At 43.9% G+C, this 20,149-nt stretch overlaps 1 protein-coding gene across 1 annotated transcript in view; it reads right to left on the bottom strand.

Moving 5' to 3' along the window:
- Positions 1-1,394: 1,394 nt before the first annotated feature.
- The window catches only part of CADM1 (cell adhesion molecule 1), a gene marked incomplete at both ends in the record, with an annotated part of 156,472 nt that continues 137,717 nt past the window's right edge, over positions 1,395-20,149 (bottom strand). The window contains 5 exons of the mRNA XM_079545727.1: positions 1,395-1,513; positions 2,078-2,209; positions 8,906-8,986; positions 10,855-10,908; positions 16,588-16,620. Of these exons, the coding sequence (XP_079401853.1) occupies positions 1,395-1,513; positions 2,078-2,209; positions 8,906-8,986; positions 10,855-10,908; positions 16,588-16,620 (419 nt within the window). The remainder of the gene's footprint in view (positions 1,514-2,077; positions 2,210-8,905; positions 8,987-10,854; positions 10,909-16,587; positions 16,621-20,149) is intronic.

Raw genomic sequence — 20,149 nt, 5'->3', positions numbered from 1 at the left:
CCCCCCCTCCCAGCCCCCTAAAAAAAACCCCACCTGACGCTAAGATTAATGTTACCCTTAAATAAATCAGCATACACGTTCCACATAAACACAGTAAAAAAAAAAAAAGGTACCTCTCTACATCCAAGGTAATTCACCAAATTCAGGTAGGATTCCCATAGCGCCTTCTCGTTGTGATTTGCTATCTGTCACCAATCTATAATCTACCTAAATTCTCCTTTTTACCTATGGCTTTAATAAGTCAGTTAGCACTGTAATTTTTTAACGCAAATTCCCACTTTTTATCCATCAGATCAAAACAAAACAAAATAAAAGGCAGTTGCACCTGTCCAGCCGCCCCAGGGCTCGGACCTGACACGGTGTGGGACGCAGCGATGGCTTTGGGGTTGGAGACACATGGGCCATCCCAGTGGGATGAGCACCCAACCCCACACCCACCCTGATGCCTTCCAAGCATCACACCAGTGGAGGGGGACAGAACCACAGAGCTGCACACTCGCAGCCTTTGGCAATCTGGGAGGGCTTTTCCTGTGCTAGCAGATCGGGGAGAAGCCAGGACAGAGAGCAGTTTGCAACATTATCCGAGCAGAAATCCTGCCCTAAACCCTTTGTGGGGCAGATCCTGCACTCCAGAGCCGCCGGGGGCTGCAGGACACCTGGCTGGGAGCAGAGCCTGGGTGCGGATGGATGCACCGCGGACGGGCAGCACCTTTTCTGAGTTGCGGGCTATTTTCTAGTCTCCATCAATCTAAAGCATTTGGAACACGGGCAGCCACAAACAGGTTCTCGTTTGTTTGTTTATCCAAGCCTTTACGACAATAGAGAAAATGGAATATGGGTACAGCGAATTGCAAACTATGAAATCTAAAATGTGCTGGTTCTCCTCCGATGAAACCGAGTTTTGAACAGAAAACAGTGAAGATAAAAAGAAGGAAAAAACACCTTGAAAGAAACCAACCTATTCCAAGGGGTCCCAGCAGGCAACTCCAGAAACAGAGGACAAAAGGGGAAACAAAGAACCACAGAAACCCGAAGGGAACTAACGCACAGAAGCCCCTCTTCTTCCCAGCCTCCTCCCAAACCCAAACAAACAGAAATAAAACAAGGCACAGAATCTTCTGCAAATGACTTCACTAAACTAAACCCAAGCCGGACTTGGCCAAAAAAACAAAACCCAAACGAACTGAGGTGTCGAACAGCAGAGTGTACTTTACGAAGAATATTTTTACACAGCAAATCCCAGACCCTCCCAGTCTCACAGCTCTCCACCCATTTGCGTTTCTCTTTAAAAAAGACACAAGCTGGTTGCAACTTCCAATATCACTGTCTCTTTATCGTTTAAATAGGGCCAGTAACCGTCCACGGTTGGACACCTCATTGAAACCAAGGCTGTTCTAGATGAAGTACTCTTTCTTTTCTTCGGAGTTGTTTTGTCCTCCTTCTGCATTGATGATAGCTGTGTCTGCGTCGGCTGCATCGTCCGCTCCTTTGGCTTCATGAGTGAAATATGTACCTGCAAAGGAAGTGGTATGCTGTGTGACATGGCAAGAGCCAGCAACAAAGCCACGAGCAGGATGGGCAATCGACACCACCAGAAAGAAAGAGCCCGAGAGTAAGTCCCAGAGCACCACAAACCCCAGCACATGGAGCAGAGGTTTCCACAGTCCTGCCTGAGACAGCCCACCGTGCAACTCCTGTTTGCTTCCAACACTCGGAAGCTTTTCCAAATGCTCTCAGTGAAGCTGGTAAACATAAATCCTTCGGTGCAATCACAGGGGCTGGAGTGGTCACAGCACTGCACGTGGGCTCGGCCTCACAGACCCATCATGTTACAAAAAATCCACCTGGCACATATGCACCACCCCAGGTCAATGAGGTTTTGTAGCCAGACCTCCAAATTTCAGCTCTAACTTGTGTACCGAGCACACTCAGCACAGCACACTGGTTGCCTGCCACAGCTTTCCTCGTGTAAAAGAGAAGAGATGCTCTTCTAAAGCACCCAGAGGACCAAAACACCACGCGGAAGCTGAAGCACGTGCCAAGTCCGTTCATTTTCCAGTTGCAGTCTTTGTCTTACCTTTATGTCTCGCAAAATATCGCCCTAAAATGATGAGCAGGCAAAGCATGGCAAATACAACCACGGCCACGACACCACCGACGACTGCATGGTCCACGCTCCTTATTGCCCCTTCCTCACCTGCACGAGAATCTGTTGAGATTAGAAGAGCAGTAAGAATTGGGGACTTACTACGAGACAACGTGAAGGTTTTGGTTGCAGCCGCCCTCCGGTTTGGAAAAGCCACCCTTCTGCTTTCCAAAGGAGAAGGGATAAAGCGTGGAGCTATCCAGACAGATGAGTTCAGGGTGAACTGATCTGGCCGATACCTCGCCAGGTGCCTCCCGCTACAAGCAGCAGCACTACCACTACTGGTGGACAGCTGGGACAGGGAAAGGAAGAGAAGAGATGTGGAATCATCGGTGGGCATGAGTTTTTGGAGGTTCCCCTAGGATACTCCCCAAACTCCAGTCTTCCTTATGGGCAGAGGGCACAACAAGTAGCGGTACAATGTGGCAATGTGAATCGTTAGCTCTGGAGAGACATCATTAACAAGTGCCCCGGTGAAAACACTTTAACATCAGCCCAAAAAGAAACAATCAACCGAGCTCTGTAAATGCATCTACAGCCATCATCTCCCCCAATAAGAACTCAAAATTACATAATTAAGCATGACCTTTTCTGTTCATTACAGCTCACGACATCCGGAGACACAAAACTCTTAATCCCGACTATAAAAACCTCTTCAAAAGCAGATAGTGAGCAATAATTGTGCATCGCCTCCAACTGCTTTATTTTATTTATTTAACTCCTCACCATGCAATTAGTTTTCTTTTATAAGCATCTCTCCCTTAGGATGCCATCACCGGGAGAGGAATGACTTATTTGGCTGAGGAACAACTCCAAAACGAACCCGGAATGAGCTATGGCCATGTAAAATGAATGTATAGCAGTGTAAACAATTTTAATTTAAGAACGCAGCTACATCAACCCTCGCTGCAATTCTAATGGCAACTGAGATTTATAACGTAGTAAAAAACAATTATTCTCCCGTTGATTAATACATTAACATTTTGGAATAGAAGCTAAACCATTGTCTCTCTTTTTTTTTTTTTATTGAGTCAAGCGCGACACCTCCATTAAAATGATTTACTGGCCATACCTTACAATTTAAGCACAGCAGCAACAGAAACGGTAAAAATCTTTTAACTTTACATGATTTGTGAAGTCATATGTGAAGGATTTACCATTTAGATCTTTCACTACAAGAAGCACATGGCCTATAAATCTGCCCTGCGTGCAGCTGCCCAGGCACCTAAGAGAAATGCATTTTACCAGGAAGACTGAGAGTGCAAATTCAAGTCAATTTTTAAGAAAGATTTATCCCGGTCTCTCTCCAAAGAACAGAGCAAATCTCTGAAGCCTCCACCTCTAATAATATTTGAAGTTTATCGATCAAGCGTACAGATCCGTGACAGCTAAAGGTAATGGTGCTCTTTTGAGCTGAAACCTGATACAATGCTCTCAAGCAGAAGCCCAGGATTTACGCTCTCTATTGATATTTCCAATTCTGTTCTAAGATGAAGCACTAAGGGATGCAAGTAAATAACTCGTGACTGGGAGCGCTGTATAGCACGCTTTAATTAAAACAATTTAAGAAAAAACCTTGGAGTATTTCTTCAACTTTTCGAAGCAGCAGCTTTGGCACACGCAATGGTTTGATGCTGCCAGGCTCTGGTGCACGTTGGGGGATAAAACAAAGAACAGCCCACGAGCATCACGAAGGGAGAACCCCCTTCCAGGAACTCACCTAATGAGCTCAACTCAACGGGACAAAAAAGACACTGCTGTAAACCGTATGGCTTTTGCTTCCACACAACCCAAAGCCAGGTCACTTAGCAGTGGGAGGAGCAAGCCAGGATGCATGTTAAAGCCTGGTGTTCAGCAAAGAGAACACATGCCACGGGCCAGTTATTGCACAGGAATTCACCATCAGAATAAAAATGAGACCCAGAGAACCCAAACACAAAAATTCTCCCTTACACTGTAATGCCAAAGTGCACTCAAAGGATAAAACTTAATTGTGAAACCACCCAGAATACACTTCATTGGTGGAAAAGCCCTATGCACAGCTCTGTGAGAATTAACACATCTTGAACTGTCAGCAGCTCCATGTCCAAGGGGAAGTGCTGCCTTTGAGGTCAATGCTTCCCAGCTTTCTGGTGAAGACAAATAACAATAAGCATTTAGGAACGTGGTGAACGTCCTGGAGCCCCGACTGAAGGATTTCTACTTGCTGTGGCAAGCTGCCAGAACAAACCGCCTCTAAAAAAGGACATTTTTTCTTCCTTTTTTTTTATTTTAAATCATCTTCAGTAGGAACAAACTGTGTCGTGAGCACTTCCCAGCATTTGCTGCTTTGGCAAGAAGCAGGATATCCCTGCTCGCTGATGGGAATGATGCCCGGGGTGGTGCAGCACCATGCCAAGCAGACCACCCCGCTTGGGCAGGGATGCTGCTGCAACGGCAACCAGGTAAAACCAAAGCCTGGGGTGTGCTGGGGCCACTGCAGCTTCAGAGAAGAATCATTGTGTCAGGTACATGGCTAAATACCTTCTTCATCAAGGTTAGCTCTGAAGGATGTAGCCAACCCCACAGTGGCTGCAAACCATGCGATACCCAACCGTGCAGCCGCTGATGGTGCACTTCTGACTTTAAAGATATCTTTATATTTACATATTAATTACCCAAGGAATGGCTCTTGGTGTCTAATTGCGAATGTGCTGGACAAAACAGGCAGGAGCTCTGTTTAAAAATAAATGCACCGCATTTAGAAGCACTACAACCCCTGCACTTACTGGAATTAACTCCTCTTCCTGTCCTTCCTACGTTGCATCGATTTGCTCTCTGAAGGAACCACTTGCAAATTAAAATAGCACAAAAATCAGATTTTTCAAAGCGGAAGCCCTCTCGCCAAATTGTTTCTCCTTTTTAAACAGGGAAGAAGGCACAAGGCAGTAGAAAGTCATCAGTCTGCATCTTCTAGGGCTCACAGGGGTTCCTACTGCCTTTACTTTGGGGTGCTGCCCAGCAGAAATAATCCCAGGTGGCAGATTATTTCCTATTGAATGAGCATCAGTAATGGATGCCACTCATTATTTCCTCGGTAACACAGTGTTGAGACTTCGGAGTGGGGAATCATTCCCAAATTTGTGACAAGAAAGACAAACTTGACCTTAAAAACCAGAATCTGCTTTAAAATGCTGTCTCCGATTCACAAAAGCTATTCCCGCTTCATATCTATGATTAAAAAAAGAAATCACAACTTTATTACTGAAGAGGGAACAGACGAGATGGCAGGAACTGACAAAATGCCACATTATTTGCTAATCCTAATATGTTATTCTTCCTTAAGATTTGCTTTTCTCAGCACCAATTCAATTATAGATGCTACAAATCCTTCTGACATTTAATTCCCTCTTGTCAGAGAGTAGTAAATGTATACATGCAGAGCTTTCCCATTAAGATGTTAATATATATTGGAGCACGCTGGCCTTTAAATCCAATAGTCAGAATGTTTCTACGATGGCTTTGTTTCTTGTTTTGCTTGTGTTTTCTTAGTGTGGAAGGGGGGAGGGATGCAGGGAGGGATAGAAGGAGTCAGCACAGAGACACTGCTGCATGTTGGGGACAACATGCACAACTATTCTGCTACTCCACAGCTACGTTGCACCTCAGCTGGACCCCGTTTCAGAGGGTGGTGCTTTGATGTGATCCAAATAGGGCGGATTATATCAAAGCACTTTAAAGGAAAACTGCAGTGATAATGGCACCGTCTGCTTACGGTAAGTCAATATATGCAGGGAAAAAAATCAATTTTTTTGTTTTAAACTACTGCGTTGAGAAGAGGACGACTGTGCCCTGCCATATTTTTACCTGATGTAGCAGCGAACTTCTCAGCATGAGATGCAGCACAATATACAGCAGCAGAGAGCACTGCAGTCCCATTTAAAATTGCGGCCGATAAACTTTGGGAGCTTTTAAACGAGGTTTTGTTCATTATTTTAACCAAGCACCACTTTAATTGACAACAATAAATGACAGCACTCCCAACGAGAGTCCTGAAGTTTTCCTTTAAACAGAAAGTGTGATTTGTTCAGACACTACACAGAGAAAGACATTTTGTGACTGGTTCCTACTCCACTCCATACTAACTCCCTTAGCATTAAATACACAGAGTCCTAAGCAAGCATCCAGCACTTGGCAGCACACCCATGGTGCTCTGCTCACTTTTCTCCTGGCTTGAGGACAAACCCATGCAGGTGGCAAAACTGACAACTCGTCAGCCCCAGTATCTGAGCATGGAAAGTGACTCAGGTAACGAGGAACCCATAGGAGACACTGATGTTAATTATCTCTCATATGAATATTCTCAGCTGAGATCCCTATTTTAAGCCAGACGAATCTTCGTTATGTGACTTACGATTAGTAGGATTTTTTATTATTATTATTTTTTAAGTAAGTGTTAATAATAATCTCAAATTCTCTTAGCATTTTTGCAGTAGTAATTGCTTAAAAATAGATCACTTACTGCAGCCTCGGGAGCATGGAAAAAAAAAAGCTGGCAGATTTTAATAGTAATATCCTCATAATGTGGGTCAAGCTCTTACAGCAAGGTTTAGCTTACGGAAAGCTTTTCTCCTCCCAGCTACTCAATGAATAGGCTCCAATCAATTCTGGTTTTAATGAGGCTTTGAGATATGCATATTTATATATACACACATATACGCATATATGAATGTATACGCCAGCTCTTCTTTTTAAGTGATAGCATCTCAAGATTAAAAGAAAGGACCAGATTGGACCTGACTGACTTTACTAGCTGGTTTTTAATTACATATCAATCACATCTGAGTTAAAAGCTTCAGAGCTATTAGGAACAAATCATTTTATTTAGCTGAAAAACTCCAGAGCGACTTCACGCCAGTCCTCACTTTCTGGTATTGCTTTTACCTTGAGCAGCATGGCTCACTGTTTTACCCCACGTGCTCCAGCACTGCTTCTGATTAAGGCTCCATTTCTTTAAATACCAGTGACATGAAATAACCAAAGCTTTAGGAGATATTACCCGTCATGGAATCACAAAGGCTGGAAAAGACTTGTAAGGTCATCTAGTCCAACCATCCACCTACCGCCACTATTGCCACACGTCCCCCAGTACTGCACCTACCCCTTCCTTAAACACCTCTGGGGACAGTGACTCCACCACTTCCTTAGCCAATTCTGGCTGAGTTCTGATCTACAGCTCCACTTTGTGACATCTGAACAGCTCTGAACTTTTTTTCTGCAGCCATTTGTGCTATTAAAGCAGAAAACGGATGGAGTTCTTTTCACAAGCACGTAGCACAGATAGGAATTCTGGCATATTTTGACTTATTCCTGCACTCACACAAAAATTTCTCTTTTATTTCTTGGTGAAAATTAATTTCAAGCTGTGGACACTGGAGAACATGGGTTTAATTTGTGTGCACACACGTATGCGTATACACAGCGGCTCCACTGACAGCTACCCTGCTTCCCAGATGCAATAAATGCATCGTGATGGGGAAAACCTAAATCCACTTCTTTCAAGAGTTCCCAACTCATCAATCTTTTTTTCCTCTTGTTAAAGTTTTGCCTATTATGCAGTTAAAACACCAAAATGATGCAAGTCTCCACACTTCCCTCATGGTCATGAGTTAGGTGCAATGACTTTACCTCGCTGGATGAACCAACTATTCCCCTTTCCTAAGAGGTCAGAAACCAGGTTGGTGCTGACATTTTCCCACTGGCTGCTCTTTTGACAAATTGCTGGTGAATCCTTTTGGAGAACCACGTTTTTGACATCAAGGAACATCACTAAAACGTGGGGCAGCCGTTGGGGTGTCGGTGGGCAGAGCAGGGAGAACAGGGTGTCTTCAGTTCAGAACCACTGGAAAATAATCATCAGTGCTCATCTACCAGCTGGGAGACAGTAATCACTGCCTGCACAGCAGGATGAGCAATAATATTATTCATTGCTATAGTCCAGCATTAAGTGTGCTGCTCCTACCCCTACTCTAATTTATTGATGGACTGTTAAAGAGTAGTGTCAACCTGTTCGTCGTATCGTAATTGAATTTGGTCTAATTTAAGCTGGAGAAATTCAAGGAGTTCATCCTTCTTCAATCAATAAGCTTCTCTTCAGTGACCCATTTTAAGCTCGCTTCATAAAAAAGAATGCATTTTGTTTTAATAAATTTAATCACTATGACAGCTGCTCAATGTTTATTGGTTGTTTCTTCAGACTTCCCTCCGCTAGAAAATGGAGCGACACTTACAATCAATAGTAATTGATTAATCAGCAACCCCTTGAACAAAGGTGCTAATCAGGTTTTGATTAGTTAATCAAACCAGATGTAAAGGCTACACGGGTCTTTCTTGATTGTTCAGTGTTTTACAAGATGTGTATCAACACTGCTGAGACAAACAAGAAGACCATAATGCACCTGAGGGGCCCGAAAATACAGATGTACGGAATTAGATTAACTGGATTACTGCAATCATCACACACAGCAGCATATATATTTATGTGCGTGCGTACGTATATACACACACCAATACAAAGCAGTTTGGACTCGTCACTCACAGCACTGCAGGAATTGTCTCTGTAACACTACAGGGCTGAAAAAACGCTGCAGTAGAATCAGAAGTCAATCTGTGCTGCGGAAGTGTGAGACAAACGCCTCTGTCCCGTACATCCTACGTTAGGAGCACAGCTCTGAGAGGCACAGACACACACAAGTGAACGCGGCACTGGGAACTAGCTACCTGGATGCAAGGCAATAGATGCATTACTTATTTGTACAGTTGGCAGAGCCTCCGTTGAAGCATTTAGCAGGACGCCAGTACCTGAAACGAACAGCACACTGAGCAAACACTGCAGCGGGAGCAGCACATTCAGTTTATACCACATTTCGACAGCCCGGCGGGCTGAGCACGCACCTCTGCGGGATGGGCTTCGGCTCAGCACTCACCTGTGCTGCCCTCTGAGCTGCAGCCACCAATCCAAAACGGGATCCTATGTCAGTTTCTCGGGAATCTGGGCATGAGTTATGTGATGGAAGGCAGAGACTTGGTCAGAGCAGCGAGCAGTGCTGGGCTGCCACTCTGTTTTCCAGTAATATTGGTATGTTTGACTTGGGAGAGCCATCCTTTGGTTGTACACAAATAACTTAAGATTGCAACAAGCAAAAAAAACCACCCAAGTTCTTGGGGGAAAAAACCATCAGCAGTCAAAATTGATGCTCCAAAATGGGTGTCTGTTAGTGTACAAAGGTGCTCGCTCACCTGCTTGCTGCTCGCACTGCGTTGTGAGAAGCCCATGGGAAATACGGACTTAAATTTCAAATTGACAAAAAGAACAAAAATATGAAGCGTATCAGCAGTCAACACATCCACAGCTCTCTGAGAAAAGTGGATGTGTCACTGCAAAGTGAGTGCATGAGTGAATGAGGGCACAGGGAGGGTACGGCGGAGACAGGCAGCGCAGACCCAACTTGTGCTGCAGCCAAAGGGAGGCAGTGCTGCTAGCAGACACCCATTTTGAGGAATTCCTCTGTTGATTTAATTCCCATCCTTCTGTTTGTTCACCAAAATATGTGTTTTCTTTAAGGAAAAAAAGAAAAGAAAAAATAAAGAAAAAAAAAAGAGTATCAGAGCAAAACAGTTATTTTCCACCCACACAGTGATATTTAACAGACACCTAGTGCTTCTTACCTATGAGATCTGGCCCAGGCCTGCAATAATAATTATTAGTATTGCTCAGGTGTTAGAATACATATCGAGTTAATCAATCATTTCTAACCTCTTGGCCAAAGCATCCTTATAGTGGCTTACAGGAAGAGAAGCTGTTAGTTTCATTGCAGAAAAGCATTTTATGGAAAAAGACTGAGGTCTCAGGGCTTTGGTACCCAGCGTTAGGTTTTTAAACTGCAGAACAACACAGTGGTGGACCAAAGCCAACCGGTGCACCTCATGGTAGAGACCTGCTGGGATGGGGACCAGGCACCGGTGCTTTCCGTGCTCCACCGCTTCCCAGAGGAGAGCCTGCCAAACCATGGAGATCAGAGGTTCAGACTGTGCTACGGCGCTCATTTTGCATACACCCATTGCCCCAGGTCACCCACTGAGAATGCTTTTGCTTATTCGTTAAGAATTTGCAAGGATCAACCATAAAGATGCATCCATGCAGCTTTCAGTTGCCTGTGGGTTAAAAAAAAAAAAAGGTTTGAATTGTTGGCTTTGTCTTTGCTGATGAAACCAGGACCTCCTCTTGATTCCCAATCTGACACTCCCCTTCCAAGAAATGAGCGGGCAGCCTCCATTTAGTGCCGGCTGCACTTTGCAAAGACAGTTTCACACATTACAGCAGAGTTGAGTGTTTTCCAAACATTAAATTCCAACTCAACAGGCCTCCAAATTAGCATTCGAAAAGCTCCTGCATGCCACAGAGGGCAGCGGGCCTGGCAGCCAGCCTGAAAGGTGACCCCGTCTTCCTCCCATCCCTTTTCACTCCTTTCACAAAATGGTGCCAATGCCAAAAAATAGGGAGGGAAAACCCAACAGACAGCAGTGTGCTTCTGATCTGTGGGACTCCGTGTGCCATTAATTGCTACACCACAGCGACTATACAATGCAAAATGGCCAAGACGCAGAAATCAACGTGGAACCGGTATCTAGTGTAGAACAGCAGTGCTTTACCTAGTGCTAGCCCTTACCTGAGAGATCCCCATAGTCCAGCTCCTCTGCGGAATTTGGCAACTGAGTAAAGCCTTACAAGCAAAAACAAACTCATTTTTCTTTGTATTCCTCAAGTGACAATAAACAACACACTTAAGAACCGAGGGTGAATTTCTTGGGGAGGGGAAACAAATGAGTCAATCACTTGCCATCTTCTGCTGGTCTGAGCAGAGTAAGTAACTTGTATTTCGGGATTCCAATCATTTACTTTATTACTGACAGACTGGCAGAAACATTCCTCAGTCTACACTGTTAACACATGGAACATGGAGGTGAACCAAAGTCACTCATTCATAACAGCATGCAGAAACCCCCAGACTCAGCCTTTGACTCATCAAATAGGGGCAATTTCCCAATTAATTCTGGTTTGATTTGGGTTACGTAAACGTTTTGATGTCAATTTTTCTTCCAATTTTCCACTGAAATTCAGTGGGTTTGGGCAACGTAGACAAGTACGGAAATTTATGAATTCAAGAATATCGTGGAGCACATTTCAAAACTGAAAGGCATCGTAGATGCAGACTGCAGGCTGTACCTTCTGTTAAAAATAAAAAAAAAAAGGACAAAAATATTTTAGTCTCCCAGTTTTTAATGCATTTCTGGGGGAAAAAAAAAGCATCTATCCTCAAAGCTGATCAAGACAAACTCTTGTGACCACAAACTATCAGCACCGGAACAATTCCAGCATGAGCTGACCAAACCCTGATGCGTTTGGTGAGACTGAACACAGCAGAAGGAGGGTGAGCTCTCAATAACCACTGGGTGCCTTGACATGTGCTCCGTACTCACCCACGTTCTGCAAAATGGGTCCAGTGAACGCTAATGGGTGCTGCTTTGAGTTCTGGTTTTATTTGTGGTATGGGATAACCTTGTTCAAGAGCAAGGCAAATGCCTCGTGGAGCCTCAATACGCTCCTGGAAAATGCTGGAGGAAGTTATTTGTGCTTCCAGGGGCTTTGGAGCCTGGAGGAGCAGCAATCCTCCATCCCCATCTCTTTCTTACACATGGGGGAGGAGTGAGCAACAGTAGCTCAAGATGGATTTTTGCAGGGCAAAGGCTTCCTTGTAAAAAACAAAGGTGTTAATACTGTACACTCAATGTGAACACTTGTGCCCTGTTGGAAAGCTACAAGCAATACGTATAGCTCATTAAAAAAGACATCCTTCTTTAGCAATAGAGTTTAAAGTATATCATCTTGAAGCTATAGCCTGAATGATCTTCTAAAGAGGGAAGCCGCTCAGATTAATGGCAAGAAATTCGGTTTTGCAACGCTGCTGAATTCCAGGGAGCCACCTGTTTTTACTGTAATCTATAAAAATAATCAGAGTGGAGCACAGAAGCACTGGACATGCAAACCTGTGCTCTGAGCAAGAGCCATTCAGCTCTTCTGCTTTCAGAACTGCTCCTGTGTATTCTTCCCTCTCACTTACAGGGAACTACGTTTCCTCTTAATGGAAAAACAAGGGCAATGTTCCATTTTTAATGAAGCAAAAGAAGACATAAACATTTGGCAGTTCGGTTTCTACCTGCACCTGAAACTGCCACCAAAAGGTATTAGAACGCTCCATGGGGGATTTCAGACCTGTGGTAAATCATTTCTTGATTTTCCTCCTTAAAACTTTCACATCCACGATCAAAGTCCTTTATTTCCTCTTCTGATCAGGACGCACTTGGCGTCCGCTGCAGCTTCTTTTAGACAGACTTTCCTGATGAAGAACACATCTGAAAAAGGTGCAACCTGAGAGCTGGTTTGTATCTCCTGCAGCCTGGTGCAGGCGTCAGGCCAATTAAATGGACATTTTTTGGCAGGCTTATTGAGAACGCAATGCTTTGTCCTTCTTCACGGGGTACCTCTGATTTTTAAGCAAAATCTAAGTTCTCCTTTGTATCAAACTGTAAATAACCAATTCCAGATTCTGTTTCATGTGGAGAATTTTACGAGACTGAAGAGGAATCTTAACATGCGTGTGGATCTTTGTGATGTTTTATTCAATTGCCCCAAGGATTAGGTCTGTATTTAGAAACCTATTTACTCTCAGTTGCACTTTTAAGTAGGGCATTTTTAAAAAGGAAGGCAAAAAAAGGGGGTTGGACAGCCAGAGCTGCTCGATAACGCTCACGCAGAAAGCACTGGGGCTTTATTTTTTCCTTGTATGCTGTTTAATTTGGCAAGATGTGCAAACTGAGGAGAGCTCTGGCATGGCTGAGCTTTTGGCTGCAGCTTCAGACAAGCCAAACTCATTTCAGAGACTGAGCACAACTGGAAAAAGCAACAAGAGCTTAATACAGCAGTGTTAAATATTCCCATTCAAAACCTTGCTAAGACCAAAAATTCATATGGGCCTTCAGGGAAGTATTTTCATCTCAGAAAATAATTTATCTGCTCTGTTTTGGACAATGTGTTTTCCTGCCACTCCTCACTCACATCCGGGATCTTCTCACAATGCTACCCTACACTCCAGACTTTGTGCTCTGCCTGCTTCAGGAAAGACTTTTTTTCACCCTATCTTCTCATTAATTAGTTTATGCAGACGTTCTGCCTGTGCTCTGGGTGCAGCACACACAGGTGCCCCAGTACCTGCCATGAACATAGGGAGCACAGCTCACTGCAATGGGCATTGGCTGCATTCTTCAAAAATCACAAAGAAGTTCGTTAAAGCTCTTTGCCTATAATAGGAAGGGGTCAAAACTCGAGGGGAAAAAATGCAACGTGTGTTACTTTTGCTGTAGCAAAAGAACACGGTGTACGAGGTCATGGCTGCTTGTAGGCACTCTACTGGTACAGGAGGCAAAAAGAGAGCTGGGGAATCTCACACAAAAGAGGGCAGCAACCTCAGAGGGCTGAGCTCCACAGCCTGCAAAGGAGGAATCACGTCTGGGAAGCAGCAAATCTGCATTAGGACCTTTGGAGGGGAGCGGGACAGGAGGGAAGAAAGGGAACGTGTTTAAAAAAAAAAAAAAAAAAAAAAGAACAAAAAAACAACAATAACTGATTTTCCCAATTCAGGGCTGGCAGACTTCCAGAGCTACTGCCACACCAATGCCTGCCCTCGATTTGCCTGCATGTAGGCTGGGAGCTGCGAATTCGTGGTGCGCCGGTGCGTCAGCCCACTGGCACCCTGACACGTGAAGTGCAAAAGAGAAGGGAAGGAGGGTTTACGCTCAGTAACCCCGTGTAGTGCAGTGCAGCAGAAGCACAAGCCTTCCTGCCGGCCATGACCATGCTGTTATTGGAGTTCTGGCAATGAACAGTGCAGAGAAAGGAGAAAGTGCATCAGAAAATTTACAGTTAAGCTCTCATTTTCAAACAGAAGAAGAGTTAACAATGTTCGTGCTTTTAAGTCACTCATGCATTGCTGCTGTTAACTCCATTCCATCAGAGAACAGGAATGGCAGGGGTTTTGCTACCGCTTTCACATGCATACACATACAGGACTCCTTTTCCCCCCAGTCCTCTAGGATACACTCCAAAAAATGAAACGACTCAAAATTCCTTTCCCAGATTGAAGTATTGTGCTGGTTCCATACTACCCTTACATTTCATTTTCTTTTCTATCAATCTTTCTGGGTTTGGTTGTTGGACTTTTTTTTTGTTGTTGTTGTTGATTTTTTCTTCCCCCAATTCATTTGAAATCGTTTTTGGAGAAAATCCATTTGGCTTTAGTTCATGCCCATGCATTTCTAGTCATTCACATACATGCTCACTCCGATTGGACATTGGTAAGAACAAATGGCCAACGTACATAAACACCTGGTATACCCATACACACTCCAGCAACACAAGCTTGGAAAGAAATCCCAGAGTCTTCACAGGAAAAGAACCCAAGGGGGCAAAGGCAGTGAAGTTTAGTACAAAACAGGTTAGATTTTTAAGGCAGGAAAGTTTGCCAGAGCTAACTTGCTTCGGGTTGCTTGTCATTTCAGCTGTCAGTCTCATACAGAAGCAGTCCTCTCTCGTAGAGGTTATATGAAGAAGGGCTCTGTCCTTCTTCAAATAAAAAGCATTATTTGTATGGCTATGACAAGTAAGAGACGAAAGCCACCAGGATTTGTGCTTAAGAACCAGGTGGGCACTCTGGTGGGGAGCACTTTGCTCTGGCAGCCCCTGCCCCATGCCGGGTCTGTGCCCAGTGCATGGTGATGGCCAAAAGCTGATGGCAAAACCCACTGCACAGCCCCAAGAGCAGAAGAGTCAATGAAGTAACATTCACCGAGTGCTTACGCACACCAGCCACCATTAATTCCTATCGTTGTGGAAAACAGTCCCACCTACACGAAAAGTGCTAAATGGTTAACCTGTGTTTTCCTGCAATTTTATTCATACTTTATCATCAATTACCAAGAACTACCAAGTTCTTTTTTTAAGCTGTTACTTAATTAAACCATACTCATTGTCTTTTTCAATGCCTCCAAAAGCCTTGAAGGCTTTTCCCCTAGGGTAATGATGGGGTGATTAACGTTTTGCCTTCATCTGACTTTCATGGGCCTTAGGGTAGCACGTGATGAGATGTCACTTGGGACTCCTATTACCTTGCTATGACTTCCATGGCTGTAGCTACAAACTCATGATGTCGAACCCCAACATTAAAAACAACTGGGAGATCAGCAACGTACAGAAAACAGAAGCAAGCTTGAATGCTTTTGTTTTTTACATAAGGTGGAAAAATGTATCCATGTAGGCAAGCTATTTGGAACAAAAACTGCTTTCCCCTCAATTTGATGTGGGGCACCACTATGATTACTACTTAGACTCAGCTCTACGCAGTCCTCCATCCACACAATAGTGCCCAAGATGTGTCTTGTTGGGAGGAGGCAAGAAGATAAAGTTGTTCAGCACCACAGACTTTTGGCTTCCACCATTTCACGTCAGCAACAGAAACAGTCGATTTGCAAACGATAAGAAAACAGCAAACACAAATATGGTTCAGTCAATTAAAATCGTCAGAGGTTTTGATTCTTCAGCTGAAAAGCGAGCTTGTGCCAAAAAACTGTATGCTCAACTTTCAGTCTGAAGTGACTGTTTAGGCTTACTTTGAAAATGTAGGAAGCTAAGGAAGCTGTCAAGCTGTTAGCTAGACTTCCCTGAGCAGATGAGAAGGGTTAGTTTGCTAGACTGCTATGCTGATAAGAAAGTGTTGCTATTTGTTTGTAAAATTTCCTTCTGCAGTGTAATAACGAAAACTTCCCTCCTGATCTCTGAGGTGAGGGGCTCAGCTGCTGAGCACCCGCAGAACACCAAGCATGGTGCTCAGCTTGGGTGCAGCTCCTGGAGGCCGTTTCTTATGGACTTGAAATAGAAGAAAAATGCCGAAAATTTCACGCATGGCTTAAAAAAATAATTTCAGTTCCTATTTTCTCAAGCCAGGTTTCATTTTAGAGTCCAAAACGATGACCTCAGTAATCAAGAGTACTGAAAAAAGGTCACTTGCTCCCTCTGTGCTCCTCTTTCACGTGTGTCATTTCTACTGCGTTTGGGAATCAGTGCTGGCCTGGAACCGTTATGAAACTCACAACTGAAATGACAAGACTAGACAGACTTTCAAGCCTTAAAAACGATGAGATATTTATGAGATCAGTTCACTTGAAACGTGGTTTTCCCTTGAAGACTGCATTTTCCTTTTTTTTTTTTTTTCTTTTTCCTTCCCCTTCCCAGGCTTGTCTTGCCACTCAGCAGTGCTGAGAAATAAGATAAACAGGAATGTGATACCAACCGTGAACTGCTGGTTCTGTCGTCGCCGTTGTGTCTACACACGGGAACAGAGGATTGGAGGAAGGGAAGAAACAGGAGGAACAGCATGCAAAAAAAGGGAAAATGGAAAAAATGGAACAGATAATATATGAGCAAGCTTTCAAAGAACATTGCGTGACAAGCAATAATAAAATGAAAGGCAAAAAGCATTTGAAGTGAGTTGCACTGTTTAGAAGACATGCCTCGAGTTCAAAAGCTATGAGCCTGAGGAAAACAGTAAATTTGTCTTTTTTTTTTTTTTCCTGGACCTTGCCAGAACAATTACTGGTGGTTGCAAAGTCAGGGGAACATGAGATGGGGAGAACACCAACACCAACTCTTCTGTTGGTAAGTACCAAAACAGAAGCTCAGGAGCAGCACACAGAGTTAACACTTGGAATACAGATTATATGCATTCAAACGTTGCCTGCCCCAAAATCCCCCCTCCAGCCTCCAAGTCTGGGCACCCAGTGGGGGCAGAGAATGTTTCAGTTTCTTCTCCTCCTTCACGCAACGCAGGGCACTTCCAAGCATCCTAAAAACCCCTGAGTCCAGGCCATATTTACAGCTAGCAAACAAAAAGCATCTCGTAGCACACTACGCATGTACATGGCCTCTTTGCATTGGATCAGATGCAGCACCCTTTCAGTGCAAAGCATGCTGTCCCGGAATGCAGGTAGATAGCACCCATTCCTATACTGTGAAACACATTCTGGAGTTGACTTTAACTGGGTCACAACCTGCAAAGATCATTTTTACTGTGGTTAAGAGATTATTATGCTGTAATATATTTAAGCTTTTTGGTGGTTGTTAGTCTGAAGCTTACTTTACTCCACTGACATTGCAAGTCATGGGAAATGTCTTGGAAGTGCTACCTTGCCAACTGGGTTTCATCCCTTCATAGGTGTTTGAAATGTACAATTTTAGAGACTGACCCAAATTCAGAAGATTTTCTAGAGAACTCCATCCTGACAGTGCCCTGTGTTATTTCAGCTACCACTGCGTCTGAATCACATTTCAGTCACGTTATCTGGAGTCCTGGCTTATTTAGCTACCTTGTAACTCAGTTTTCATCTAGTCCTACACATTCTTCTCTTCTTTGATGGAACGTACACAGACAGACCTGTTGGCTGCTTGCTTTAAAGGGATGATTCTTCAGGACATAACCAGAACCTTGCAAATACCTACCAAGCCAACAGTAAAACCCAGATGTGGTCATCCACAGCAAAGATGGGGCTTCACAGGACTCCACTTGGTTTGATGCAGGCAACGTTTAAATGAACAAAATCATGTAGAGAAGCACTCTACCACGTGTGTTTCTGTGAACTAGCCTGGAACTTCAGTTTTGTACCAACAATAGACAATTCACATCGGCATTTCCCCTAATTAACATGCTGTCTGGAGAACCCTGGGAAGGGCAGCCTTCCTGCACATTCAGAAGCAGCAGTGGAAAAATGAGGACTCGTTCCTTTTTTAACTTAGCTGAGGACAGCCCTAGTCTGGTTTTCTGAAGCACCAGTGAGGACAAGAGTCATACAAGGTATACACAATGCTCACAGATACAAGGTCTACATGCTTTAATTATCAGAGCAAAACAAATAAACCCTGCACAATTTAACAAACTACACCAAGATTTGCATAACAGATTATCAAGCTGTCATTAGCCTGTTTCCACTGCCAACATAGACTGTTCTCATCTTGGCAATCAAATCTAACACACACTTAAATATGCTAGCACTTGTTCTCCTGCTGGGAACTCTGGTGGAGGCTGCAAGGGAAGCCTTCCAAAGCACAGATGAGAACAAGAGTGGGATTCTTCCTTGTTTTCGAGTTGCAATCCCCAAATAATGCCTCATTTTAACCAAGCAAATGGTGAAGGGGAAAATGGTGGTGAAGGTGAAGGGGGAAGTTGCGTTTAGAAAGGATTATAAAACTGAGTATTAATTCCTGAGATAGCATCTTGGCATCTATAAATAGTCTCAATTTACTGTCTTCCTGAAACAAAAAGGTTATGTCAGTTTTTACACTTAATAGAAAATCTGCTGAAAGCAAACTTGTGTTCACGTGCTGGAAGAGATATTAGTCAAGAAGGAGTGCAAAGTGGACAGTGCATCTCGCTTCCCCATCTGGGGACAGAGACCAACAGGTTACAAAAAATAAAGTTCTCAAGCAGTTGTAAGTGCGAACAAATATCCAAGTCAAACAAGATGTTGGCTGCAGCTGGAATGACAAAGTTATGATTAGCAAATGGTTTGGATGATTGCAATAGGGAACACAGACCAGATAAAGTTTAGCATGAGTTGTCTGATGTCCATTTCAATCCCAGAGTCTTCTTTAAGAAGGACTGCACATACACAGTGCTCCAAAGGAATAATCTCACGTTAAAACAAAGCAAATACCCCCCAACACACACACGCTACTACAGGGGTTGCATTGCAAAGGAGAGAAAAATTGTCATTGTTGCTTTGGTATGAAATTAATGAATACACACAAATCTGTGCGTGCGCCAAGCTCCACCGCTGCTCTGCCTTATGTGAGAAGGAACATTCCAGACCCTGCAGTGCTGCTGCTAAGACAGCCTGAATTTTAAGACAGATAGGCTAACCTGAGACCAGCTTTTTCAAATTCAAGTTACGTGCCATTCACCGTTACTTCATTTTCAAGAATAGCCATCTTTATGTGCCAGACCAGACATGCAGACCTCTGCAGATCAGACTTCTGCCCCACACCGTGGATAAAAAACCATCTCCCCTCTCCTCCTCTGACATGGAGTGACAACAACGTATGCGGTGCGATTCTGACTTTGCTGAGCTTTAGCAAAGCCAGCCCCGAACTGACAGGTGTGAACTGCACAAAGGTGATGCTTATCATTTCAAATGAGCTGGTGCTGCACGAGGGCTGCTTTACAAGACGTGGCAAAGCAAAGCAGAGAGGATGAAGAAAAGCAGAGAGACAAAGAGGCTCCATCCACTTAGGCACTTTTCACCTTAAGGTAAAGATGACACGGACAAGGCTTCTTTTCCTGATTTCTACCAGGAAGACTCAACAAAATTTGCTGTACGAAGAGTAAAAACAACAGAACGGTCCTTTAAAGTCTGCCTGTACAGAAATTCATTAGAGGACTGAATCGTAATTACACAGGTAACCCAAGAAAGGAACTGTGGGCCTCCACAAAGCTCTGCGTTTCTCTTCTTAACAACCTCTTTTTAGTATTGGCACTAAGAACAGATTCCACCACGGCCAGACCCTGAGTGAATGAAGACAGTAACATACATTGTGCTGTGATACGGATGGAGTCATCTGCCAAATAAGAACACTCAAGCATGATCCAACTTTTAGGCACTCACCACTTTGTTAAGGGCTGTGCAGCCGCACACACACACACGCATAGAGATGCACACATTCATAAAATTACTGCATGAAGGCATCTGGGCAACATTTAGTTGAGTTATGAGCTCCACTGTTATGCCTTCTCATTTTTTCAAATGGATTCTCTCCAACTTACAACTGTTCACTGAGTGTGACGGACTGGACCCTTTCAACCA

The sequence above is a fragment of the Tetrao urogallus genome, assembly GCF_951394365.1.
Source record: "Tetrao urogallus genome assembly, chromosome: 22".
Taxonomy (NCBI): domain Eukaryota; kingdom Metazoa; phylum Chordata; class Aves; order Galliformes; family Phasianidae; genus Tetrao; species Tetrao urogallus.
The sequence above is the reverse complement of the archived record's forward strand: the minus strand, read 5'-3'. Positions and strand labels throughout refer to the sequence as shown.